This window comes from Lingula anatina, chromosome 7 (assembly GCF_051362555.1).
Source record: "Lingula anatina isolate TDL-2025a chromosome 7, LinAna3.0, whole genome shotgun sequence".
NCBI lineage: Eukaryota > Metazoa > Brachiopoda > Lingulata > Lingulida > Lingulidae > Lingula > Lingula anatina.
In genome coordinates this window covers 491,585-516,093 of record NC_141773.1, presented here as the reverse complement: position 1 = coordinate 516,093, position 24,509 = coordinate 491,585, and the positions used below count along the sequence as shown (strand labels likewise).

Sequence of the window (24,509 nt, the reverse complement as noted above, 5' to 3'; positions counted from 1 at the left end):
AATTATCCTCAATATAGGCCAATGGAAAATGCACATGTTGTTGTATGCCTGTTCACCTGGCGAGCAAGTGCACTTTCAGTTCGCAAAAGTTGTCGTCGGGACGGATGCATTTATTCAGCTCAGAGAAACGCGGCAAGGATGCGACAATGCCAGGTCAAAAATATGTAGTTTTAACTCTGTGATTCTGATTTGGTAAGGATGAGTGGCGCTTGCAACGCTGAAAAAACAGGGGGCAATTTCGTCAACAAACAAAAATGGCTGAAGATGTTTTTGTTTTGATTCTATTTTTAGACGTCAGATTTAAAGGGCCAGCTTCAGATGAAAGCAAGAAGCCTTTTAAAAGGTTATATTTTACATCAGTTAGATCCCCTTTAAAGTTTCTCGTTGGACAAACTCCCTTAAGCCATTTATTTCTATTTTCTAGAAAGGTGAAGGTCACTTAATTTTTTTTTACATGGACACGAAAGTTTCTTGCACGTTCGTATTTTTATGATATAAAGAACCAGGTAATCGTCTGATATTATTCTCCTCTTTTCAATACAATCAACTAAAGGTAAGATGCATAGTTTATTTAATGTCTTTAGTGTCAGTAAAAGCCAAATTTTTGTGCTGGAGCTCTCTGATATCCCCATGTGCTGTACGTTGTTCTAAGGGACATTGATGAGTTTGTTACATAATGTGCTGTAACTCATTAATGGTGGGAAAGATTGCCCTGAAAGTGTGCTTATTTCTTCCTCTATCTTTGTTTAGCTACCAAAATTTCCTGACTAATGAGGCAGTTTTTCTGACAAGAAAAGATGAACCATGGCAGATGAAGGTGTAGATGAAATAGCAAGTAACAACCATCACAGTGACTTACTGCTCTCTGACTGTAGCAACAACCACACAGAGGGCAATATTCAAAACAATGACTGTGCAATTACAGCTAAAAATGAAACAAAGTCTCAGCTAGAAGGTCAAGGGTCATCTAATAACGTGAGACAAGGAGGTTTGAAGAGTAAGAATAACACATCTGACCTTGACCTTGATAATACAGCTGACCTTGACCCTGCACCAATTACTGACCCCCGAAGTGATGCCTCGATGGAGGTTCAGCATTTAGAATTAACGGGAATGAGAGAAGATGATAGTGGGATTAATGTTGAGACTGCTTCCCCTTCAAAAAGTGAAATATCTGACACAGATGTAACGAGTACCACAGATAGCGGCATCAACATAGCACAGCAGTCCGACCCAGAGAGCATCAGTATAGCAGAGAGCATAAAGTTAGAAAATGAAGCCAGCGATGCTGGGAAAATTGACATTTTCTTGGACAATGATGAAGTAGATGACGATGATGATGATGATTTGATTTCTTCAGTCCAAACATTAGATCACCATAGTAACACTAGCACTCCTGTTCAAAGTAAAGTAACCACAGCAAAAGTATTAGTTTTACAAGACATTGACAATGCAACAAAAAGTGATAATAAAACAGACAGATCTCCAAATACTGACTCTAAAAGAGGTGACCTTGACCCAGAAACTGCAGATCAAGGTCAACCCCCATCAGTATCTCAGACCTCTGACATTAATGACGGCATGTTACCAGACATGGTCGACACTGACGACAGCAATCCCATAGGCCAGTATGACTTTAATGTTGACGAAGAAATGAAAGTGTATCGCAAACAAAAGCGTGATCGCAGGATGTCCACCTCGTCCAGTAGTGACGATGATCTCGATGATTTGGCTTTCGGTAAAGAAGACGATGCTAAATTCAGTAGTGATGATGAGGATGAAGACAAAAGCAACATGGATTTAGACAATTCGAGTCCTTTGTTGAATAATTGGCATGCCTTGGGGCAGTTGAGGCAGCGTGAGTTAGGCGTGAGTAACTGGAAGCACCCTCGACTGTTTGCAATCGACTGCCATGCCAGTCTTTACATGGTGCAGAAACTACAGCTCCAGTATAAGATGGAGAAACATGATGGCTGTGTGAATGCCTTACATTTCAATGAAACTGGTAAGTTTTCCACAGGGATGATTCTTTACATATATGATAATACATGTATATAATTATAAGTAGTATGAACGTTTAGATTTTTAAGAATATTTGAAAAATTCAGATAAAAATGGGCCAGTATAACATTAAGTGTATATACATATAAAATGGTAGCTGCTTCCTAAGTGGGTAACATTTTAAGTGGTGTTCATCAGCTGTGGATTTTCTATTTGTTGTAATCCAGTTACATATGATGCAGTGTATGGAAGATTTCTGTCCTGTATGCTGGTATTATAATAACCATACTATAAGGTACCAGAACTGTCAGTGATTCAGATAACCTGTTGTTTTCGTATTACTGGATCAGTTGCAGTTTGCATAACTCAGTCTACCAAGCATAAAATATTTTCAAAGCCTCTCTTATATAACCATAATTATTTCAAGGTACAAGAATTGTTAATTGTGTAATTAACTATCCTTTAGCGGCTTCAGTGGGCATGCCAGACATAAGCTGTTAAAACTAAAAGCAATTTAGCAAGAAACTCCTTGGAGATGGGTCGATCCAGTTAGATTGATCTAGGCATGGGAACCCAGTCTCGGCTTTTTGTGTCTATGAAGCATGACGCATGAACTTTGTTTTCCTAGTTCATATTCATTATTTATTGTCTGCAAAACCTCTCTAATATGCCCATCATTATTTCAAGGTACCAGAATTGCCAGTGGTTCAGATGACCTGCAGGTGATACTATGGAACTGGATGGAGAACAAACCAGCTCTGGCCTTTGACAGTGGACACAGGAGTAATGTGTTCCAGGTAACACCTGCACAGATATTTACTGAAAGTTATTTATTTATTCGTACATTCATTCATTTGTCCATTCAGTTGTTTGTTTGTTCATTCATTTGCTCTTTCATTCACTCCCATATGCTATTGATGTGCACACCCAGTCTTTTCTGTGGCAGCACAAATTTACTCAGTTATATTTATTTATTCACTTCTTTATGCCAGCATTTTTTCCTTAGAAGCGTCAGCTTACCTGTCATTCTTGACAAGTGTTTGAAATAATCAGATTTATGCTCAAATAAAGTAGATCCTGAAGCACTGTTCTCTTAAGTAGCATGCTGTCTGTTGTCTTTGCCAGGCCAAGTTTATGCCATACAGTGGGGACGCACACATAGTCACATGTGCTCGTGACGGTCAGGTGCGCTTAGCAGAACTTTCGTTGACTGGAGTATGCAAAGAAACAAAGAAATTGGCCCAACACAAGGGGGCAGCACATAAGGTGAATGATGTCACATTTTTTATATGGCGTTGTATATTTTTACACTGTACACTGAGTTTAATCTATGAGGAAAGTGAAGGCTTTGAAGATATCCCTATTTTCCAAGATATTTTGTTCTCTCTTTAATATAGACAATATCTGCTTTTATAACTTGTGAGTCTGTTATACCCATTTCTATAGGTTTATATAGTGTGATTCTGAAAGCGTGCATTTTTTTCCAAAATTCAGCATATGCATGCAGTTTAGGTTATTCTCTAGTAAATATTCTATAAACCCTGGTCATTGTCCCCTTCCAGCTGTCTGTGGAGTATGACAGCCCCCATGTTTTCCTGAGCTGCGGTGAGGATGCAGTTATCTTTGAGATGGATCTTAGACAGGACAAAGCTAACAAGTAAGTCTGGGCTGTGAAGACCATAAACTATTTAATTTTTATTAGCTTTGAAACCATGTTAAGTGTCTCTTGCTTGGAGACTTGGTTAAGTTCTAATTTTGAGCATATCAGGAATGTATTTTCTCTCCATAAAACCATAAAACTTCATTTTTTTCACAAGACCTGATGTTGTATTTGATAGCTTTTGCTTTCAGATAAGACTTAGAGCTGGCATTGAGTGCATCTTTATAGTGTGTTATGATGTGATAAATTATCCTTGAGTGTTTACAATTTCCAGGATTGCTATGACCAAAGAGAATGATAAGAGAGTGGCTCTGTACTCCATCCATGCTAACCCAATGAATTCCTTTGAGTTTTGTGTGGGAGGAAGAGATCATTTCATCAGGTGACTGCTTCCTAGCTTCTCTTTGATTATCTTGTTGATTGAGTAACTGAGTAGTCATTTTCTTTAAGATATTTGTGCACCTGCATCTTCTGTACCTCTTCAGTAAAATAGATTTACTTAAGTGAGTGTAGATTGGAGTGTTGTTTTATGAAAGAAAAGAAAGAATACATAGTCGCTAGTTGTTGTTAGTGGACATTTTACAAAATCTTAATGTTTTAGAATTTATGACAAGAGGAAGATCAATGAAGATGAAAATGGTATTGTGAAGAAGTTCTGTCCACATCACCTGGTAAGGAGGAAGTTTTTTTCAGGAAAATATTACATTAGAAATAGAATAAACATAAGTCTATTATCTAATTATGTAATAAAATAGCACAAGTGTACTGTATTGTATCATTTTCACATAGTAATGACATATTGACAGACCCTTTGGTTTTATCTCATAGGCTCATGATTGTCCATTCTTAAATGTTGTCTTTCCATAATTTTCTCTGTGCCTTACATCTTCACCTGTGCCCTGGACCATTGTTTTTGCAAGACAATTAAAAAAACTCTGGTCTGTTTTACTGTAACATTTGTGTTTTGCAGCTGAACAGTGACATCAAGGCTAACGTAACATGTGCTGTATACAACTACAATGGGACAGAAGTCTTGGGGACATACAACGACGAGGACATCTATCTGTTTGATGCCACTCACTCTGATGGTGCTGAGTATATTCATAAGTATAAAGGACATAGGAATAATGCAACAGGTAACTATACTCTCCTGGTCTGGGGACAAATGAAACTGCCTCATTCTTTTGATATATTAGATTTTAGTCAAATATTTGAATGATTGTAGTTAAATCAAAAGTTGAAATCTACATGATTGGTAAATTTTGGTAAGTGTCTGACATTTTTTGCAGCCTTATAAATGTAACAATATATGGAGTTTTTTGTTTAAGTATACCATGTTTCAATAAGCCCAGAATTTGTCCCTAAAGCCCTTGATGATGTCCATAAATAGATAAATTTCATATGCTTGGAAGTTGGATTAACCTGGTACTAAGTCTGTCTTGTTGAAAGGAAGGTAATTCCAGGCATGTTCCCATATTTTAGTGAAAGGAGTCAATTTCTACGGCCCGCGCAGTGAGTATGTGATAGGGGGCAGTGACTGCAGTCATGTGTTTCTGTGGGACAAAGCTACAGAGAGAGTTGTGCAATATATGGAGGCAGATGAGGGGGGTGTGGTACGTACACAGCACTGTGGAAGACAGGCAGAGATTTCATCAGCTGTTTTGGTTTTTATAAGGCAATGCTAGGCTCAGTTTTGCATCATAAATTTAAACTAAGTGTATATAGCATTCTTAACGGCTGAGGCAATTATGAAAAAAATTACTTGATTTATTCATTTATTTATAGCCATATGTGTCATTGATTTAATTCACAATTCAAAGGGCAATTTTTTGCAGCTGTATCAAAGGAATTCAAGTTGCATAATGGAAAACTGGAACATGATGTCATATATCTGATAATGTAATCAAATAGAAGTTCAACATGTCTGTACACTGTTTACTTCACCCTCAGGTCAATGTATTGGAGCCCCACCCCCATGCCCCCTTCCTGGCTACCAGTGGTCTGGATCATAACGTGAAGATCTGGGCACCTACAGCTGAAGAACCCACTAAACTGGAGGGACTGAAGGAGGTGAGAGCCTTTGACCTCTAGGATTATCATCTAGGAATGATTATCATATACCCTCTACCAGGGTGGCAGATATTATAGGGGAAAATTATAAAGCCAGAGAATCAAATGACTGTCTTATTATCTAAAAACATCTCTGTGAATATCTTATAAAAAAAATCAATCTGTCGCCCTGGTAGAGGGTAATTATAATAAACCTTTATCAAGATTTTCAATCATTTGAAGTATTGTTCAATTTTAGGTTTTTACATCATCATGGGTGATATTTTCCTGTTTTTTCAGTGTATGAAGAAAAATTCCAGAGAGCGCGAGAGGGAGAGAACCAACGAACCTGATATGGACGGACAGATGATGTGGTTTCTCATGCACCACCTACGACGGACTGCACGCCGCAGGGTAGGGGCCAGGAAACATGTTTACTGTAACACAAGTGTGCTGCTGATATATATGGTTACAGCTAACAAATATTAATTTATGTAAAATATAAAAATTTATGCCTGATAATGTGAGGGTATTAATTTCCCATTTAATATTTCTTTACCATTAAAATTATATTGATTGAGAAAAGAAAATTTAAAAAATGTCTTGACCTGTTGTTTCCTTTCCTTTTGCAAGCTGTCATTGCTATGTTAGGTTTTTTTTTACCAGTACAAGAAAATAAAATTAGACTGCCATATACCTGTACTGTAACTTCATTGTTCCATGTGCTGTTGTTTTCTTGGTGCAGGCAAGACAAGAAGGAGAGGATGTCTCTGAGAGTTCTTCAGATGCTGATTCCACATCCTCCGACTCTGAGGAAGAAGCCAGAGAGAGGCTGCAGTGTATGCCGTCTTAAATCTTCTGTCTAAACACAAAGTGCGCTGTCATATTTTTGTCTGAACACAGGGAGTTAGCAGCAGTAACATTGACAGAATATTGAAGATTGAGAAAGTCCAGCAAACTATGTCATAGTGGGATGTGACCACAGATTCTTGAGCCTCTTGAGAGTAATCAGCAGTGACACACAGACAGAATAAAAATGGAGACACACTTTTTGCTCATATTGTGGACAGTCTAGTGACAGTGGTCATAATGAGATGTGGACTTAAAAGTGAATAATTAGAGTGGACTCTTTATATTTACTTAGGAAGATGGAAGAATTCTTGTTGAACATTTTGTGTCCTCTTCAAAGTTATATGCACATATATTGGTTCTTTTTCATTACTGACAAAGCATTTGGAGAGGAAAAACAACAAATTTTGCTTTTTCTTGGCAAGGGAGTGTTGAGTCCTGCACACGAAACAGAGTGTAAAGGATGTTGTGAAAGAATCTACTTTCATCTGTATTTTGTTGCCAAATGAAGATGCAATGCACTGAAATGCTGCCATAGTAAATTGAAGTTTTGTAGCAGGTAATGACAGCAACAGAGGAGAGGGGTAATGACAGCAACAGCAGCAGAGAACAATTATCTAAATAAAGTTGTACGTCTTGTCCATGAGGAGACATAAAACATTAAGTTTCTAGACTGTACATGTGACAAGGCAGACCTTTGGTGGAGAAAGAAAAGTCCCATTGTGACATAATGTAAATATTTAAAGAAAAAGATTGGAAAGAGAAAATAGAAGTTTGTGCAATTGAAGAATTTTTGTATTTATGATTCATAGAAAGTGGCTTCTGATCTAAGGTAGATATTGGGAAGTCATACGTACTTTTAAATAAGTCTGATTCTTCAATATTTATCTTAAAAGAAACAGATAGAAAGTTGTGTATTTGTGACAAGTGTGCCCGTTGCAGAGACTAGTGAGAAAGCTATTACTACTATGTCAGAGATGTCAGATTTGAAGACTCTTGACATCAGGACTTGCAACACAGGAGTAGAGCTTCAGAAGAAACTTTGAGATATTTTGAAAGGTGGAGTAATTTTAGGTGTCAGATATTTTGGTACACCTCTTATCCATCTGGTACTGGTATGTCATAGACTGTTTTTGGCCCAGAGAAAGTGGTAATTGGAGGACAGAACTTTTTCATCCCTTTGGACATTTTAGATACGTTTCAAAGACATTTTCTGTTGTATCAATTTTGTCATGTTTGCAACCCATTTTCCACCAAATTTCATTGCCATGATGTTTGCAAAATATTTACTGGACACATCTGAGCATCGTGGGAGAGAGGGTGTGGGGGGTTCTCAGTTGGTACCCAGGTAAGGGGGTATTCTCTGACTACTTCAGCTTGTACCGCACCCTGAGATGGAGGTTCGAGACTGCACATATGTGAAAACAGGAAGATGGGAGAGGAATCAACCTCCTAGCCACTATCTGATACAATGGGGTATTCAGTTCTATGGATTACAGATCACCTTTATCAAATCAAATTGTGACCAAGTTGATGTTTTTGACTGGGAATGTTAGTCAAGATAAAAATGCTCACTAAAATGTCCGTTATACAGTCTTGTTTTCATTGCTTGACAGTCCAAAACAATGGTGGAACAGAGATAAGACAGCTTGTGACCATTTAGTGTCTTAGGATAGTCCTCGGGATTCATAAGTAAGGGAATCCAGTTGAACTACTTTCAGCATATTGGAAATCTTGTTTCTCAACCCCTCGAGAATAACAGTCAGATAAACAGAAATTTAGAGAAAATGCAACATGCAACAAGATCAGGTAGTAACATAATCATCACAATCTATTCTATAATCTGATTAATGTAAATGTAATGATTGGTATAATTATTATGAATTATGTTAGTGCATGCATTTTTCAGATATTAGAACATGTGTAATGAATTGTCATATATATATAACTATACAAGCTTTGTTTCTTGGGTTCACTGCTTTTCCAGGCATTAAAGTGATTGAAAATGATTGAAATAAGCTTAACTTAAAACAAAAATATGTAGTCATTATAGGCCAATTTATAATGGATTAAATTATAGAAAAGCTACTTGGCCAAGAATCAAAATTTTCCAGCATAAACCTGGGAATTGTTTCTTTTTACAAGAAAGAAAAACTAAATTTATGAGTCTCCAATTATAATTTTTTTCCTTCATTGTCCATTTCAGTTAAAGAGACGACTCTCCATATGAAATTCAAAATTCCAAAATAAATTCATTTTATACAAGACGCCATATTACCAGTAAAATGACAGTTCACACAATTATTCTGTAATGTGTGCTTTCCATCAAACAACATGGGCCTTATTAAGAAATTATTACAAAAAACCACACTTCTTTAAAAAACCTAATCGACTAACTTCGAATTTTAGAAGGGATTCATTTACCTTTGGAAAGTGTAATGCGAAAAATTGTCATTTACCCCAGGAAAATCCCTTTTATGGCACTTTTACTACCAAAATGAAGAGTTGTTATCCCTTTAAGCATTGGCAAACGTATTGTTTCAATTTGACATAATTTTCAGATCACTTTGTTTTTTTTTTTCCAGTTAATTTTTGCACTTATAGAGGAAATGACATTTTTTCAGTTGAAACAAGTTACTTGGTTGATTTGTGACAGTGTTAACTATAAACCAGTAAAAAAATATTGTAATTTATTCTGAAATAAAGTTAATTGGTATATATATCAGAATTTTGTGAACTTTTATTAGTCTCAGAATTGTTTGCTGGCACCAACTCTCTCTTGAGTTTTACTTGAACGTACTTTATTAAGGATAACAAACCAATCTTCATAACCATAATTAACATTTTGAGCATCTTACATTGAGATATATTTGGGTTGGTTACGTAAATCAAAACTAACAAAAACGACCTCTTTTTTTTTTTCAAAGTTAAAAATATAATCCCTTCATCAGATCATATAATTCTAAATATCCCTCAAATCTGACTAACATATTTGCTTATACATTCTCACAATCATGTGTATATGTCTTCCTAAAATATTTAACAACTGGCCAATATGTTTATAAAATTGGTTAATATGTTTACAAAGCTTATAAGGAAAGACTGGCAGCAGTATTCTGTCCAGAAGTGGGCGTGGGTGACCCCAAACCCTTTGTTTCGATGGAGAAGCGTATTTGGTAACAGTACGTCTTGCTGCCATTTGTTCTTTTGCTAAATAATTTTTACTAAGGGAAATTATCAAAATATACTTCTGCTTTAAATGTGAAATTAAATAACTTTCTGATGAAGTAGAATTTGATCTAATGTGAAAACGAGAAAAATATTGAACACGGGGGGGAAAAAGAAATAAAGGACATCTCTGCCTCTCCCTAAAGTTTCTCTTTATGAGCACTTCACAGGAAATCCAACACAAATTATTTGTGCAGAAAGAGCTGATTACACTTCTGATGTATAAGTGAATGTGTATATGTAAGCGTAGAGTACAGAGATATCACTGTAATAACCTAATACTAGCTACTCTTAATAATGCTTTCTGTATACAACAACCAAATGTTGCCGTTCTCTTGCAATGCCACGTGGATAGTTGTCACTTTGTTCCTTTAGACTTAATTCTTAAAATGAAAAGTTATTATGTCATCTCTTGCTTTTCAGTCTAACATGTATCTTCATGAACACTTCACAGAAGGAGATGGAACACAATTTCCCTCAAAAATAAGTTGTATTACTGCCCTCTTTGTTTGGAGGTGAAATCCAACTTTCTTTTTATGTAGCAATTTTTGCTGCTGCTCCTTCTGAATTTGTTATCAAAAATGCACATTTGTATAGTCTTTTGTAAGACTAAAAATAACACAAGGGAACAAAACTTTCCACCCCCCAAAATAATTCATGATGTTATTCCTCTTGGTTTGATATCAGATACGTGTCTTCATAGAGTCTTCTGTAGGAACGTGAGTAGTAGAACAGAGCAAAGCCCCACTTCCAAGTCATAAAACACCAGACACATGTTAGGTAGTAGTTCTCTCCATAGAATTCAGTAAAAACTGAAATAAGAAAAAAAATTATATCATTTTGTTCCAATTTACAATACAACCATTTTCCAAAATAAGGTATTGGATTTACGATAATAATACCAACATCAACTACAATTATCATTATTCATCCACCTGGAAATGTTTGCAATTCGGGATGATGACATTTAAATTGCATTTTTTGCATGCGGTCACAATTTGCAGTGCTCTCAAGCAAGCAAGGCCTGGATTTTTAACATTTGGATCATGGGCAAAAGAAGAATATATATATATATATATATAGATGAGGGTTTCAATGGCTTTTTTTCCTCGACACTTTTGCGGGCTAAACAATTTAAGAGAGAAGGACCGAGGGAAGGGGAAAGTGGAGGGGCAGTCCCTTAATTTCCTATACCTTTCAATAAACCTACCTATTTTCTGTACAATGCCCAGTGTCAGGTACACTATAAATCCACACACTCCTGCCAGCTGTACAAAACACCCTGTGTACATCAGATACTTCAGCTTGTAGAAGAAGGTTTTCCAGATGTCTCGTATATACTGTATGTGGACATACAGTGTTACTGCGGCGAAGACACCTGGAAGGACAAAACAAATCAAATCATGTTCTGACATCAAATATTTATTCTAAATGATAATTTACACATGTACTTTATTTATTCATTTATTTAGTACAAATGTCACAGAACTGGTCAATCATCACCACAGCTATAGACTTCATGATGCTATAATATTAGAGATGAGTTTCTATTAGAACTTGAAATTCAAGGTGTGGCCAAGTTCACTGTTTACCTGTCTACTTAATGCACCAATCATGATTTGCAAAAAATAATTTAAACATTTATTCATTTATTCTACTTGAAGAGTCTAACATCCAACATAACTTCTACTCAGCATAAATTGACTTTTGTTAAATACATGTACTAGAAAATTCTTCCTTTAAAGTAAATCTTTTCAATAACACTTTTAAAATCATGATAATCTTGTTTTTATTATTACATGTGTCATCCAAGGGTGACATAAGCACGTCGTTTATTCGGTTATTCTACAGTAATTCCACAGAAAAATTACCTGAAATAGCGCCCCATATTGCTGCACTCCAGTTCTTGAATTTAACCCCAAACACACCAAGAACTGCCAAGCCCACTATAATGCCGATAACAGCGAGTGAAATCCGCACTCGCATCCCACACCTGGAGGGAGCCATGTCTCTTTACGTAAGACGTGAGGAGTTTGTTGACATCTCGCGAGACTTTGTGAGAATTTCCCCAACATGGCGGACACGTGCGAAGTTCCACCGGTGGCTCTCGAAAGTGATGAATTTAACGCTGATGCTGAGAAGACGATGGATTCTGCAGACATGGGTGAGTACATTTGTCGTTCATCAGATGAGACTGCGTGTTTTCAGATAATATGCAAAGAGGATAAGTAGTGCAATTTGCCAGTTTGATTATAACGAAAGACTATTAAAAGGCAAGCGAAACTGACCAGTCAAACACTTTCTTTCCTAAAAATAGATGCAATTTTTACTCTCCTTCGTAAGATAAGAAAAACATTGCACGTTTGGACTATTTCATGTTCATATTGTATTTTCATCGTGATATCGCTGAGTGGTGTATCTTAGGGGTAAATGTTTAAACACAAATAGTCCCAACTTCCAGGTTTTATACATGTAGTTTGCAAAATCCCTTGCTCAGCCTTTGATCTGTTCACTGGTCAGTCATCTTCGGTATCACCATCTGCAGTGCAAAAAGAGAAAAGAATAAATGAATTTACTTACGAGTTATAACAGATTAAAACTACATAGTCAGCTTGTATTTTTGAGACAGAGTCGTATTATTTCCTTGTCAGTGTGATAAAACAAAGTCCATTGTCCTGAAACAAGTTTGATGAATACATAGAATGAATGCAAGTTATGTTATTAAAAAAATCAAAACATGCATGCGTTGGTCCAAATTAGTCTTTGAGGTACAAAATAAAAATGAAATTTAAGAATAAATAGAAACTTTTATCAAATAAATTTGGTAACATATTTTTTGATACATTTTTAAAATTTTATTTATCTATTATTTTATTTATTTATTAAGTATGCAGTCATTTTTTCATAGATCATATTTCTCTCATTTTCATATTTGTAAAATAACAATATTTATTGAAAAATAAGGTTTTCTGTTCTGTATCTTTCTTAAGAAGTATCAAATAATCAATGAACCAAGGATGCTACAATATTGAAAGTAAAGTCTAAAAGGTATATATTACACCTGAAAAAAATTTGCAATTTTTTAGCTCTTATCAATATGTCATAATTATTCATATAAATATTTAATACACAGTAAAGAACAACAGCAAGTAGAACATTCAAAACAGAGAAAGAAGCTTTGCACTGGAAAATATTGTTTGATATCTATAGGATGCTTTATAATTTTCCTCTTTCTGTGCAATCACCACATCAATCAATAAGTATGAAAAGGATGGCATCCAAGCTCCAAGCAGAATCATGATATGCAATAATAAAGCAATCATTTTTGTCAGTTCTGTTCAACAACAGAGTATTGAACATAGTAGAAAAAAATTTCCAATAAAACCCTGATTTATCTGTAACCATTCATGGTGTGAATACATGTCTGTGAATAGTGAAAGGATTTAATAACAGAACTCTCTCTATGTGATCAATAACATCATCACACGGATAAAAAGAGTCACAAACTTGTCAGTGGGGATGGATTGGAGGATACAGTGTATACGTAGTGACTGAGTTTGGAGGGAGCTGCATGTAGGTGTGTTCAATCCCCCAGGTTTATTTCTGTATGTTGTAAGTACTAGTACTTTTGATTTTGAAATATTTATTTATGATTTGTAATATACTGCTTAAAAGCTGGAGAGAATCAGTTTTGTCAGAGAGTTTATTTTTTATTGAGAAATGCTTAACATGCTTTTGTTGATAAGTGCCATGATGTGATATTGAATTTAGCAGGGAATATTTTGCTACTTGATTTAAAAAAGATAATGCTATGGGTTATCTTTATTCTACTTTCAAGAAAATCTGTCATATAAGGTCAGTGCTGTTGTACCAGTATATTTACAGTATAAATGTATGAGAGTACAGAAGCTTTAGTATTACATCTCTCTGTGAATACCTAATTGTACAAAACAAATGAAATGAGCAGTGTGCTGTATTTCTCTGCATGTATTGATCTCTTGACCGCAAGATCCCAGCTGCAGTTCAACAACAAAGAAAGACATCTTATTATCATTATACAGCTCTCTCCACACACTGTTATGTGGAGGCCCTCCAGTCAATGCACTGGTTCTCTTGATGACCATTAATTAAATGAAAAGCTTTTAAAGAAATCAATAAGCCTGGCCAGTTCTTGGTTGAGATTCATTTGTAGCTCTAGGGCTGTGTTCACAAACCACGATTCAGACCAGCTGTGAACTGGTTTTGTTCTTTGGCTGTTGTGAGGTATTCTTCTTCTTCTAGTCTCTTAATTTTAAAGGGAAGAGGAGTTATTTTTCAGAAAAAGAGGAACCTAGTAGTTGACCCAAGTTGATAAATGGCATATAATTTAAGTCAAAATTTTGATTCAGACTGTATTTCCCACCCACCCATCCTCTCCATATTTCTAATACAATTAGTGGCAACAATCTGCATTTATCTAATATTTATTTGCAAAGGATGATTACAATTGAACAGAAAAGATTGCCTATAACAAATACTGCATTCCACACCATGTAATCCAATCTGCAAATTATCAAGATTTAGAATGTATAAGACCATGGTGGCTGCTGCTGCACTGTGAACAAGTTCATTAGAATGTTGTCTGTATGATTGCCTGTCAGGCACACTGACCTTTTTAACTGGTATTCAGCAGGGTCAGAGCTATAGTAAATACTGTTATTGATTGCACTGCCTCTTTGGAGTAGTTGATCAGCTGAGTTAAGAGGCAAGTGGAACATTTTCAAATTGATATTTACACGTCTGCTAATACTAGTACATTCTTCCCTTGAGAGCAGTAGTATTTTGATATTTTCTTAATGTAGTTCAAGTGGACAGAAAAATGTACAGTAGGGATGTTTGTTTTAGGTGATATAATAACTCAAGCTTGAACTGTTACAGTGCTATTTCAACCTAAAAAACTAAGTTAGATCTTCAGTTAACTACTCTGCACAAGCTGCACAAATATATACAGAAAAGAGGAAAGTGGGGCTACATCATGACATTTTTCCGATTTAACTGATTTTTAAAACATGTTCATTTTAATTTTTCAAACATATGGTTCATCAGAAAAAAAGGCTAAGTAAAGTCAGCCCTACATTTTGTAAGATATGTATAAAACATTCAGTTGGAATGGTTAACATAACCTAAACACAAAGACCACTTAACACATCTGTCAGACATGCTGAAACTGCCGGTTCGATCGGTCATGACCTGGAAAATTTATCTGGACCGGTAAAAAATTGGACTTGGTCGGTCCAAAAGTTGTTAAATACCATTTGATGTATGGAAGTTTTTAATGGGCAATGCACTTAATATTCTGAGAGAAATTTGAAAACAAACCAGCTATTCATTCTTGTAAAACAAGTTTTGATCTGTATTCAATGTACACAGTAGAAGAAATCCTCTTGCTTTATCAGAGATCCTGTTAAATTTATACAATATTTATTGCAGTGTTTACAAATTATTAGGATACTAGGACTTGTGACTTCTGAAAGTTTCACTTTCATCTTTATATAAGTGATTTTTAAAAAATACAACAGTACCTGTACCAAAACATAACAGAATTGTAGATCTTAAGCAAAGAAAGAGCACTTAAACATTCTTCTGACCACTTTATTACACAGCTGAAAATAGCTGGTATTATTTGTTGGAAATATGTATGTTTATATTTACATAAAATTGTCTCACAAATCTTTTAGGAAAGTATGTGCAAGTTTTAAAAGTATTTCAGTGGAAAAAGTCTAAACTAGATATTGTCTGATGTCTTTAAATAAGAAGACTTCCAACCAAGTATTGTAGTTGAGTTTTAAGAGCAGCAATTTTGAATTTACAGTTATCATTGGGACATACTTCACTAATAAAATCATGTAAAACTCAAAGCGTTTTTCCCTTTCATTTCTCACCTATCATATTCACAAACAAAGTAAGCTACCCTAATCATACTGACCAGTAGTATCTGTCTCAAACGGAAAGGGTGATTTTTGGTCTGACAAAAATCCATACAGTCCGGCAAATGTTTCATTACTGCCGGTCCAAATGTCTGGCCATTCTGAAAAGTTTTCAGCATATCTGATCTGTACAAACAATACACATCATCATGAGACAAACTGTGGGCAAAATTCACTGTGGACCACATATTAACATTACTACTGGGTTCATTAATCACATAAGTGATTAGACTGTCACTCCATTTTTATCTGTTTGTCAGTGGGCTTCATTTCCAAGGAACCTCTAACACAGTGCTCTCAGCTGTCACAATGAAAAAAAGTAGATCATCATAATTTTAAGAGGGTTCTCAGTTTTACAGTTACATTGCTCTTCTTGTCATATGTGAATCCCATGCATAAAGGTTATGGCTTAAGCAGTTAGAATTGGATTCAATAAGAAACTTCTGTCTAACTTTGGTCTTGAGTTAAAAAATCAGTATCTTTAGTCTACTTTCACTCACGGCAAATCAATCGGGACATTTTACTGAAGTGCGATTGTACTAAAATCAACATAAAGTTACTAATAGACCTTAACTTTAAAGTCATAATAACTCTTCATTTTGGCCAAAAATTGGATTTTCCTGGAGTAAACGGCAATTTTCCCGTACTTACCAATGGTCAGCGACCCCATTCCTGCATTCAAAGTTAATCCAGGGTTTTTTTCGTACGGTTTTTTGTTAAAATCTCTTAAGAGATTTTAACTGACGGAGCTCTCTCTGACATCGCATAGTCACTGTTGACCTACTTAAAACCGCGGGAAAAGCAGACAACAACAACACTATATAAGATTCATGAGATATATTCGTCTTTTTGTTAAAAATACATTAATATCCACAATGTGTGCCATTCTGGGCTTTTCGTTATCCGACGCACTGTACAAAAACTCGCAACTTACGTCTGCGTCTGCATTAATGCGTTTGCCGCCATATGTTATTTTGGTCTCGAATGAACGCGAGAATCCGCGTGACACCATTACGTCATTAGCAACGAATGCCTTGATGACCGGGAGGAAAAGCATCGTAAGCCCTATTGACAAGCACAGATTTTAGTTTTACTACAATAACGGCCGTTTTAGTGGTAAAATACAATAGAATATATTTCCATGCGTTGTTTACAATGTATTTCATGCGGAATTTTGAATCTCAAAGGAAGAGTTATTATTGCTTTAACTTATTATTTTTACCAAGAAATAGAATGGGTTGATCAAGTGATGTTTTAAAAAATTATCTGTTTATAAGACAGTGGTAAGTTTTTTGTCAAATAAGTTTGTAAATTTTACATTTATGTTGATTCTTTGAATTTTTCATAATATTTTAAAGGTTTTCTGTGCATATTCTACTATGAGGAATGGTATACGTAGTACTCTTTCCTTTATGGTAACATTTTTTTTTTTTTGGGGGGGGGGGATTAATAATAGCTGGGTTTTGTCAGAAAAAATAATTCAGCAAAGTGCACCTGCTGCGATGTGGTATGGCGCCTCGGATAGCTCATTATTTCATTTGATTGCATTGGTCTTTGATATCAGTTTACCTGGCTACACTAGTGTCTACACAGACCTGCAGTATGGGGACAAAAGCACTTGTCAGAGGGTTTGTAACAGAGAACGTTTAGCACGTTAAATGTGAAACATTTTGTAATCTAACCTGCCAGTGTGGTGGCGATGATTTACAATCAGTCGTACCACATTGCAATGTGCTTCCTTCATCTGACTTCCAAACCATTATTTTCTGCTTTGGGGACATTGAAAGGCACTATGCCATAAGAATAAAAAATCTTGATGAATACGGTTTGATTAACAATTCCGTAGATTTGTTATGAAGCAGTTAATGTAAGTCATATTGAGTGTGGCTCATCTTACTGTTCCTTTTTGAACTTAAACATAAGAACCGTCTTAGGACATTTACTGACATTTTAAGGTGAGTGTTTTTTTATGTAATGATTATACACCTTCCACTGCAGAATAAAAGAGGAAAACTCCCCCATGAAAGAAATCCCTTGAGAATTTCGTAAATTATCCCCAGCTTTGAACTCGTGGTATATAATGGAATCATTGGGTTGTGAGTTTTCTGTTTTGACTGCAAGATGCAATCTTATCACCAGAGGCTCTGGACTTAGTAACATGAGCTAAGTTTGAGACACTGGCTTAATGGTGAAGTTCTGTAAGCTATGCCCTCACCTCGGGCCCCAACAGACGATGTCTTTGTTCCTCTTGGTCTTTTTAGCCTGTTTCAAAGCGGAAATGATATGACAAAAGCAAAGATTAAAAGCTTAAAAACACCCAAAGACGTCCTGTACAGAATTTTTTAAAGATGAAGCTTTGTTGGAGGGTGGGGATTTGGAAGATGATTCAACCTTGTGACTTGACGGTCTACTTGAGTTCAGGGATGGCAAAGTGTGGAGTAAAGCTGTATTATGTGGAGGAGAGGAGGGAAACATTCAGATCATTTTAATTCTCTATCTCCAAGATGATATTTCTTTGGACCAAATCGTTGGCAAATCGCAATTTTGTACCAATTTGATAAAAGCCTTGACCAAATAAATGTAGTTACATATTAAACTTCTTTTTTTTTTCTGACAAAGTGGAATTATTTTTTAGCATTTGGCATCAGTTTGCCAGACCAGAGTTAGCTGACAGTTCAGAGAAAGTGATGGTAGGGGGTCAGATAATGGTAGGGGGTCAGATAATGGGGGGTCAGACCACCAACAGTTTGCCAGTTTAGTGATCACCTGAGGGCAGCGAGTTGGTGACATGGTGACCCTGCGTTCCTCAACCTTTGCGATGATCTTTACAACTAAGTAAATACTGCATTGACACCTCCGTAGACTGTGCTCTTACCTTCAGTAAATAAATTATTGATTATTTTTGAGATGTCAGGTGGTAAACTTAAACTCCACAAAGATTTAGCAGTTCATCTTCAATTTATTCCGTACTTGTTTCAGATTTTGTTATAACAGTAATATGTTCATTTCTCTTGATTGGCATGTCTGTATCTGATGACAAGAATCCATTGTCTGTCTGTATATATCTCTCTTAATTACGACGTAAATGTTTGTGAGAGAATGGAAAATGATTTGGGCTAAAGAAAATAAAGAGCACAGAATCAGAAACCTTTTTCTCAACATTTTACTATAACCTATTAGGCTGTAAAATTTTTAGCCTGCAGACATACGTGAAGACATAATAGGCTAATCAGAGAGTGATATGATAGAAAAGATTTGTATGTTCAGTATGTTCGCCCATTGAGTGTTCATTTCTATAAACCCTGTATTATGTGTTGTACTGCTGTGTCTCCGTGACGGAGGTGGCTATAGCACGCCTTGGCAAAATACCTCTTGGCTAAGGGTGTGAAATTACTTGATTTTTCTTTTGACAAAACCTTGGATAATAGAAAATTTGTAGTTGATTTTATTTGCGAAAGAGAATCATATGTGTATTTAAGAGGGAGGTGAAAAAGGATAGTTGTCATTTTGTGTATATCTCTGGTTGTTATCGGAGCTGGTGCAGACATGTTGAATTAGCCAAGTAGATCAAGGTAAAGCATTCTTACTTTCTTAATAATTTTGATGCAGAAAATAAAAGCGTCATATTACCAGTACTACGTAGCTCATTTCACCCCTTGGTGTCTAAAACATATATATTTTGTAGATATTTTCAGTCAGCCAGCGTAGAGTGGAAAAGAACTTCTGTGCTGCACTGTGTTTTTTAAATTGATCAATGTTGTCACAGGTTCACATTTTACACTTCTTTTTGGATTAAAAATTTTCTAGTGTGCTTTAAGATGATTTTCGGAGATTCTGACATCATTTTGAATCAGATGCAGTTCTTTCTACATGAATACAAGCAGGGTTGTTCTTTGCCATTGCACATCTCTTATTGTGAATATGAAGTTTACTAGTGAGGGATTTCTCTACCAAGTGATGAGATACCTGATCTCTGCCTTTCCTTCCTTCCCTTTTCCTCCCCTCCTCCAAGTCTGAAGATGTACTTGAGTAGACACGGAATTAAGGGCACAAGTCTCACAAACAAATGCAACCCGATTTAGGTTACAGTTGTCACAAAACCTGACAACAAATCTAAACAGCTCCAATTTCTTTGGATAAATACATGCAGAAATACTACCCGGGACATTCTATCGTCTCATTTTGTGAATATGCCTAATCATTTCAGGTTTATTTCACCAGGACGCAAGTGTCTCTAACAGCACAGATGAGTTCTCGTATTCATTGCATGCCTGGGGCGAGTTCACACTTAGACACAATGACACCGAGAATAGTTCTGACCATTTTAGGTCTGTTAAATAGATTGGCTTTTGAAAAGTCTAGCTCTGAAGTGGTTGATTTGATTATATATATACAGTCAAAAAATGTCTTCCTGACTTGTTCCATTGAAGGGCTTGTCCAACCAAGCTTGAAGTCATTGTATTGTAAAATTATGTCTTTGCCGAGATTTTTTCAAATGACTCTGAATTGGGTCTGATATGAACAGGTTGGTAAGCAGGTAATTGTGGGTTGTAGCGGAGTTTTTGGCTGCTCCAAGGTCAGGTTAAGGCCAGGTCTGGGGACTCACATAGGAAAACCTTACATTACAACACCGTCTCTGGTGATGTGGGGGTTTCAGGTGAGTTAGCTTTGAATTTTTGTTGACTAAAATGATTTTCACAGAGAATCTTGACGGTATTAAACAAAAACTTAAGTCAGCAGATGATTTCATCTGTCTAAAATACATTTTACAAAAAAAGCATGATTGAGAAAAATTAGAACTCTGCCTCTGGTGTGTGGTTCACATGAATATTGTGATCATTCTGACTATCAGCAGAGCCAAAAATATAATTGGCCTAGGTGGCCCCAGGACCCCCTGCCATGTTTGTAGACTTATTAGAAAATGAACGCAAATGTCAAAACTTTAATAGATAAACAGTTATGTTATTATTGAGGGATCCCATGATTTTGTCAAGAAATGAAGTAGACAGTTATTTTCCATCTCAAAGTTAGAACCAAATGTTCACCAAATAATTGTGTAAAACAAGCTGCTGGTATGACGAGGGCTAAGCCAGCATAGTTGGGGACACTGCACTACCGTAGCGCCCCCTGATGGAGTATGAAAACATTGTTGAACTTTGTGGATGTGTGCACTTTTATTAGTGATTCATTTTATACCAGCAAATTTGATTTCATTTTTGAAAAACGTTTGGGAATAACAGCTGGCTGGCACAGAACCTGTTTAGGTTTTAATCCAGAGGTTTTTGTCTCACAGGAGATACATTCATTTGTGTAAAATTTCTTCTCTGAAGGGGCAAATTAAGGGAGATTATTCAAAGATAGGTTGAAAATATATTAAGTTATTGAAAGACTGTAGGGGTATCTTATGTTGACTTCCATGTTCTCCAGTAGAACCTATTTTATGCGTTGACATTGGTTTTCTTTCCCCTTGAGTAAACAGCAAATGGTCAAGCAATCAACTGATTTATTGCAATCACTTGAGGTCCATTTGAATGCCTGCACATTGAAGATAAAAAGTAAAGAAAACTTATTTAAAAGATAGTGTGTTCCCAAGGAAGATGGAATTGATTCAGGACTAGAAATGGATTAGGAAAGGGCAGATCGCAGCGATGAGGATGTGTTTTTCACCAATCTATAAATCTAATCAATCTTTTTTTCTCGATAACCAAATCTGCTGCGCTCAGACTTGTAATTGGAAAATTATTCTTGCTTTGGGAAATCAAGATTTCCTATCTGGAGTTTTCCCACCATCAAATTTCCTTAAAAAGAAAGCAATATTCTCCAACTCGAGTTTCATTGCTCCAGCCCTCCATGCACTTGAATTCAGTGTTTCATACCATTCTTAATAAATTTAATAATTTAGTTCTAAATGGCCAGTCACTTTAACCGCCATGTGTATCGTATATATCAGAAGGAGATCTCGACATCAGCTACTTTTATTTGAGGGGTTTTATTGTTTTTAAGGTCTGATTATATATTGGGAAAGATAAATAGTTTAGGACGGTGCATATGTAGATATAGAAAATATGACTTTGGAGTATTTTCCAGAGCTGATTGTTCACCATTAAGTAGCAGCTATTTACATCATTTTGTGTGCATTTGTGTCTTAATTGTTACAGTTTGGATGTTTTCTTGGTGTAGTTCTGCCAACAATGGCAAATTTTAGGGTTAGATTTCATAGGATACAAGTAAATAGATAAATTATTGTGAAATAAAAGCAGCTGTTTGCCACAGGATTGCTTTAAAAACTTTTTTCAGCTTTTGTCTTACAAAAAAGTGAGCTTGGCAATGTCAGATGAAAGAAATGCCTCCTTTTCTTTTTCATTAATCCCTGTAGATAATGAGATGGTCCCTGTTGTCAAAGGATAAGGGCTCTGTAACTCAAAAGCATTACGATTAGAGATATCACCTTTAATTTTGAGGCTATTATTTGGGGTGAATAAGTCCCGAGCTATGAAATAGAGACGCTTGTGCTCAGTCGCAATTCCTAATGCTTTCGAGTTACAGAGCCATAAACTTTGTGTGCAAGGAATGTGTCTGTGTATGTGTGTGTGAGTGTGTGTGTGTGTGTGTGTGTGGGGGGGGGGGGGGGGGGCTTTGTTTTACCTGTGAATGTCCTTAAGGCTATAGGTTAGCTTTTTTACAAGATGGGCAAGGGCAGACCAACCATGATTATTGCCAAATAAAATATGAGGCACACTTGGTAGATAAAGGTACCCAGCACTCACTGCACCAGAAATGCACCCGCATAAACTTGTTGCAAAATTTTGGACCTGCACGCAAATGTGAGTGCAGCTAATGACCATCAAAAAAGGGAAGGAAAACGACCACATCACATTAACAGGTCAATGCCTTTCTACGCCTTGCCTCGTTTCATGCAACAGGAGCTCGCCACCTTCAAAGGACCACGTTGAAAGCAATTTTATGTTTGAGTTTAACCTGTGTGACGGCCCATTATATGGGGCAGGAAGTCCTTTCATGGTTGGCAGAGATGATAGCTCAGGGCTAAAGAGACATTTGACTGTGTAAAACACGCAGGTGTATTCACTGTCACTGGGCTGAATCCGTCTGGGCACATGAAACGGTTTATTTAAGATGGAGTATGTGCTCACACCAGCCTTTATGTGGCAGGAAAAAAATGCAGTTTGAGTCTGTTGTATGGTGTCCATGGTGAGAATGGAGTGAAGAAAGATGGAAGTGGATGAGATTAGACCTGGTGACAAATAGTATTACAGGGACATGATAATGTATGTGTAAGTTTGCTTGTGTGTTTGTATGTGTTAGTGTATAAAGAGACCCAACTTAATGTGTGTTCATGTGCATGTGAATTTTTTTACGTATCTGCACGTGTGTGTGTGTGTGTGTGTGTGTGTCTGCATATGTTTGAGTGTCTTTTGTGTATGTATGTCAGAGAGAGAGAGAGAGCACTTAACAGCCACCAAGAACATAAACCAGCTAAATAGTTAATTCATTGTCAGTTGCAGTTCAGTGCCTGTGTTCTATGCTTGAGCTGCCGTATCCAACATTTCAATTACCAAACCACTTTCCACTCTGTCTTATCATCTGTACAGGCAGCTGCCCTTGATAGTTTACTACACACTTTGTCAGTTCTGTTTTACACATTTTTATGGAATTCTGTGGATCTTTGTAGACTGTACTTGTTTAATCTGTACTCTGTAAGCTGTTATGCTGAAACTTTGCCCAAGGTGTAACAGAGTGAAAAATATCTTCAGTGTTTTATCAGTTTTTTGCTTTTGCCACTTTACTTTCATTTTTGATTAAGTAATTTACTTGAATCAAGCTATGTTAGATCCAGACTAATATATAACTGTGCTATTAGATAGTTTTAATTTCTTTGATTACCAATCACAAAGTTTTACTAGACTAAAACACTGTTTTTTCTACCATAGTTGGGTCTCTTCCACCACAATAAGGTCTCGTACCACAATATGGTCTCACCTACCACAAGAAGATCTCACCCACCACAATAAGGTCTCACCCACCACAATAAGGTCTCGTACCACAATAAGGTCTCACCTACCACAATAACATGTCATCTACCACAATAAGGTCTCCTCTACCACAATCAATATTGTGATGTGCCAGTTGAGATCACAAAAGTCACACAGAAAATTGTTCACCAGAAGCTATATTTGATTAAAGAAAAGATCCAGTTTTATTTCTTACCACATCCATTTAATCCCCCACCCCAACCGCCATCATTATCCTCAGTCAAAGTGAGATTAAATGTTTGCTTCCAAGGATTTCATCTCAATTCCCCAAATACTCCCCATTATAGATTATTCCAGAAACATTTCTTTAACAGCACAACCCGCCAGTAATACTGGTCAAATCAGGAGTCTCAGTTACGACCTGTCAGTCATTGTGGTCAAGTAGAGTTGTCCAGCTGTGAATGTTGGTCATTCTGGTCAATATCTGGTCAAATAAAAATGTTAAGCTTTGACCCTGAGTGACAGGAATATAGTGATAGGGAATATAGAGATATAATCAGCAACACAGCAGTGGGCGGCACTCTGGAGCAAAGATCAGCCATGTCTGAAATAAAGAGATCAACAAGATTGATTTTATGTCTTAATTGTAACCCAGACAAGGCTGAGAGAGGCAGATAGACCTAAATCATTGAATTCAGGCCCATTACTATGACATTTGATATAGTGGCGTAATGGGACATTCCTAGTCTTCTTATGACATCTTAA

General features: G+C 36.3%; 3 protein-coding genes across 5 annotated transcripts in view; 2 read left to right on the top strand and 1 right to left on the bottom strand.

The window, feature by feature from the left end:
- Positions 1-5: 5 nt before the first annotated feature.
- Positions 6-9,893, top strand: LOC106161723 (uncharacterized). 3 transcript variants are annotated; one of them, XM_087016834.1, is made up of 12 exons: positions 6-192; positions 751-2,005; positions 2,689-2,798; positions 3,127-3,267; positions 3,564-3,658; positions 3,936-4,043; positions 4,263-4,332; positions 4,632-4,797; positions 5,144-5,274; positions 5,612-5,731; positions 6,011-6,124; positions 6,456-9,893. In XM_087016834.1, exons 2-12 carry the CDS (start codon positions 805-807, stop codon positions 6,561-6,563), a joined length of 2,364 nt encoding a protein of 787 aa, XP_086872960.1. In that variant the 5' UTR covers positions 6-192; positions 751-804; the 3' UTR covers positions 6,564-9,893. The 3 variants fall into 3 exon arrangements, with proteins under 3 accessions (XP_086872960.1, XP_086872962.1, XP_086872961.1); XM_087016836.1 differs by having other exon boundaries at positions 32-153; XM_087016835.1 differs by having other exon boundaries at positions 39-343.
- On the bottom strand, positions 9,228-11,794 carry LOC106161724 (heme transporter hrg1-B-like). The gene is made up of 3 exons (XM_013538749.2): positions 11,659-11,794; positions 10,998-11,165; positions 9,228-10,599 (listed from the first exon to the last, which is right to left on the bottom strand). The coding sequence occupies exons 1-3, from the start codon at positions 11,792-11,794 to the stop codon at positions 10,451-10,453; spliced, it is 453 nt and encodes a 150-aa protein (XP_013394203.1). The 3' UTR covers positions 9,228-10,450.
- Positions 11,795-11,827: 33 nt separating this feature from the next.
- Positions 11,828-24,509, top strand: part of LOC106162125 (double-stranded RNA-specific editase 1) — a 50,003-nt gene continuing 37,321 nt past the window's right edge. Inside the window, exon 1 of the mRNA XM_087016839.1 lies at positions 11,828-11,951. Within this exon, the coding sequence (XP_086872965.1) occupies positions 11,861-11,951 (91 nt within the window). The 5' untranslated portion in view covers positions 11,828-11,860. The remainder of the gene's footprint in view (positions 11,952-24,509) is intronic.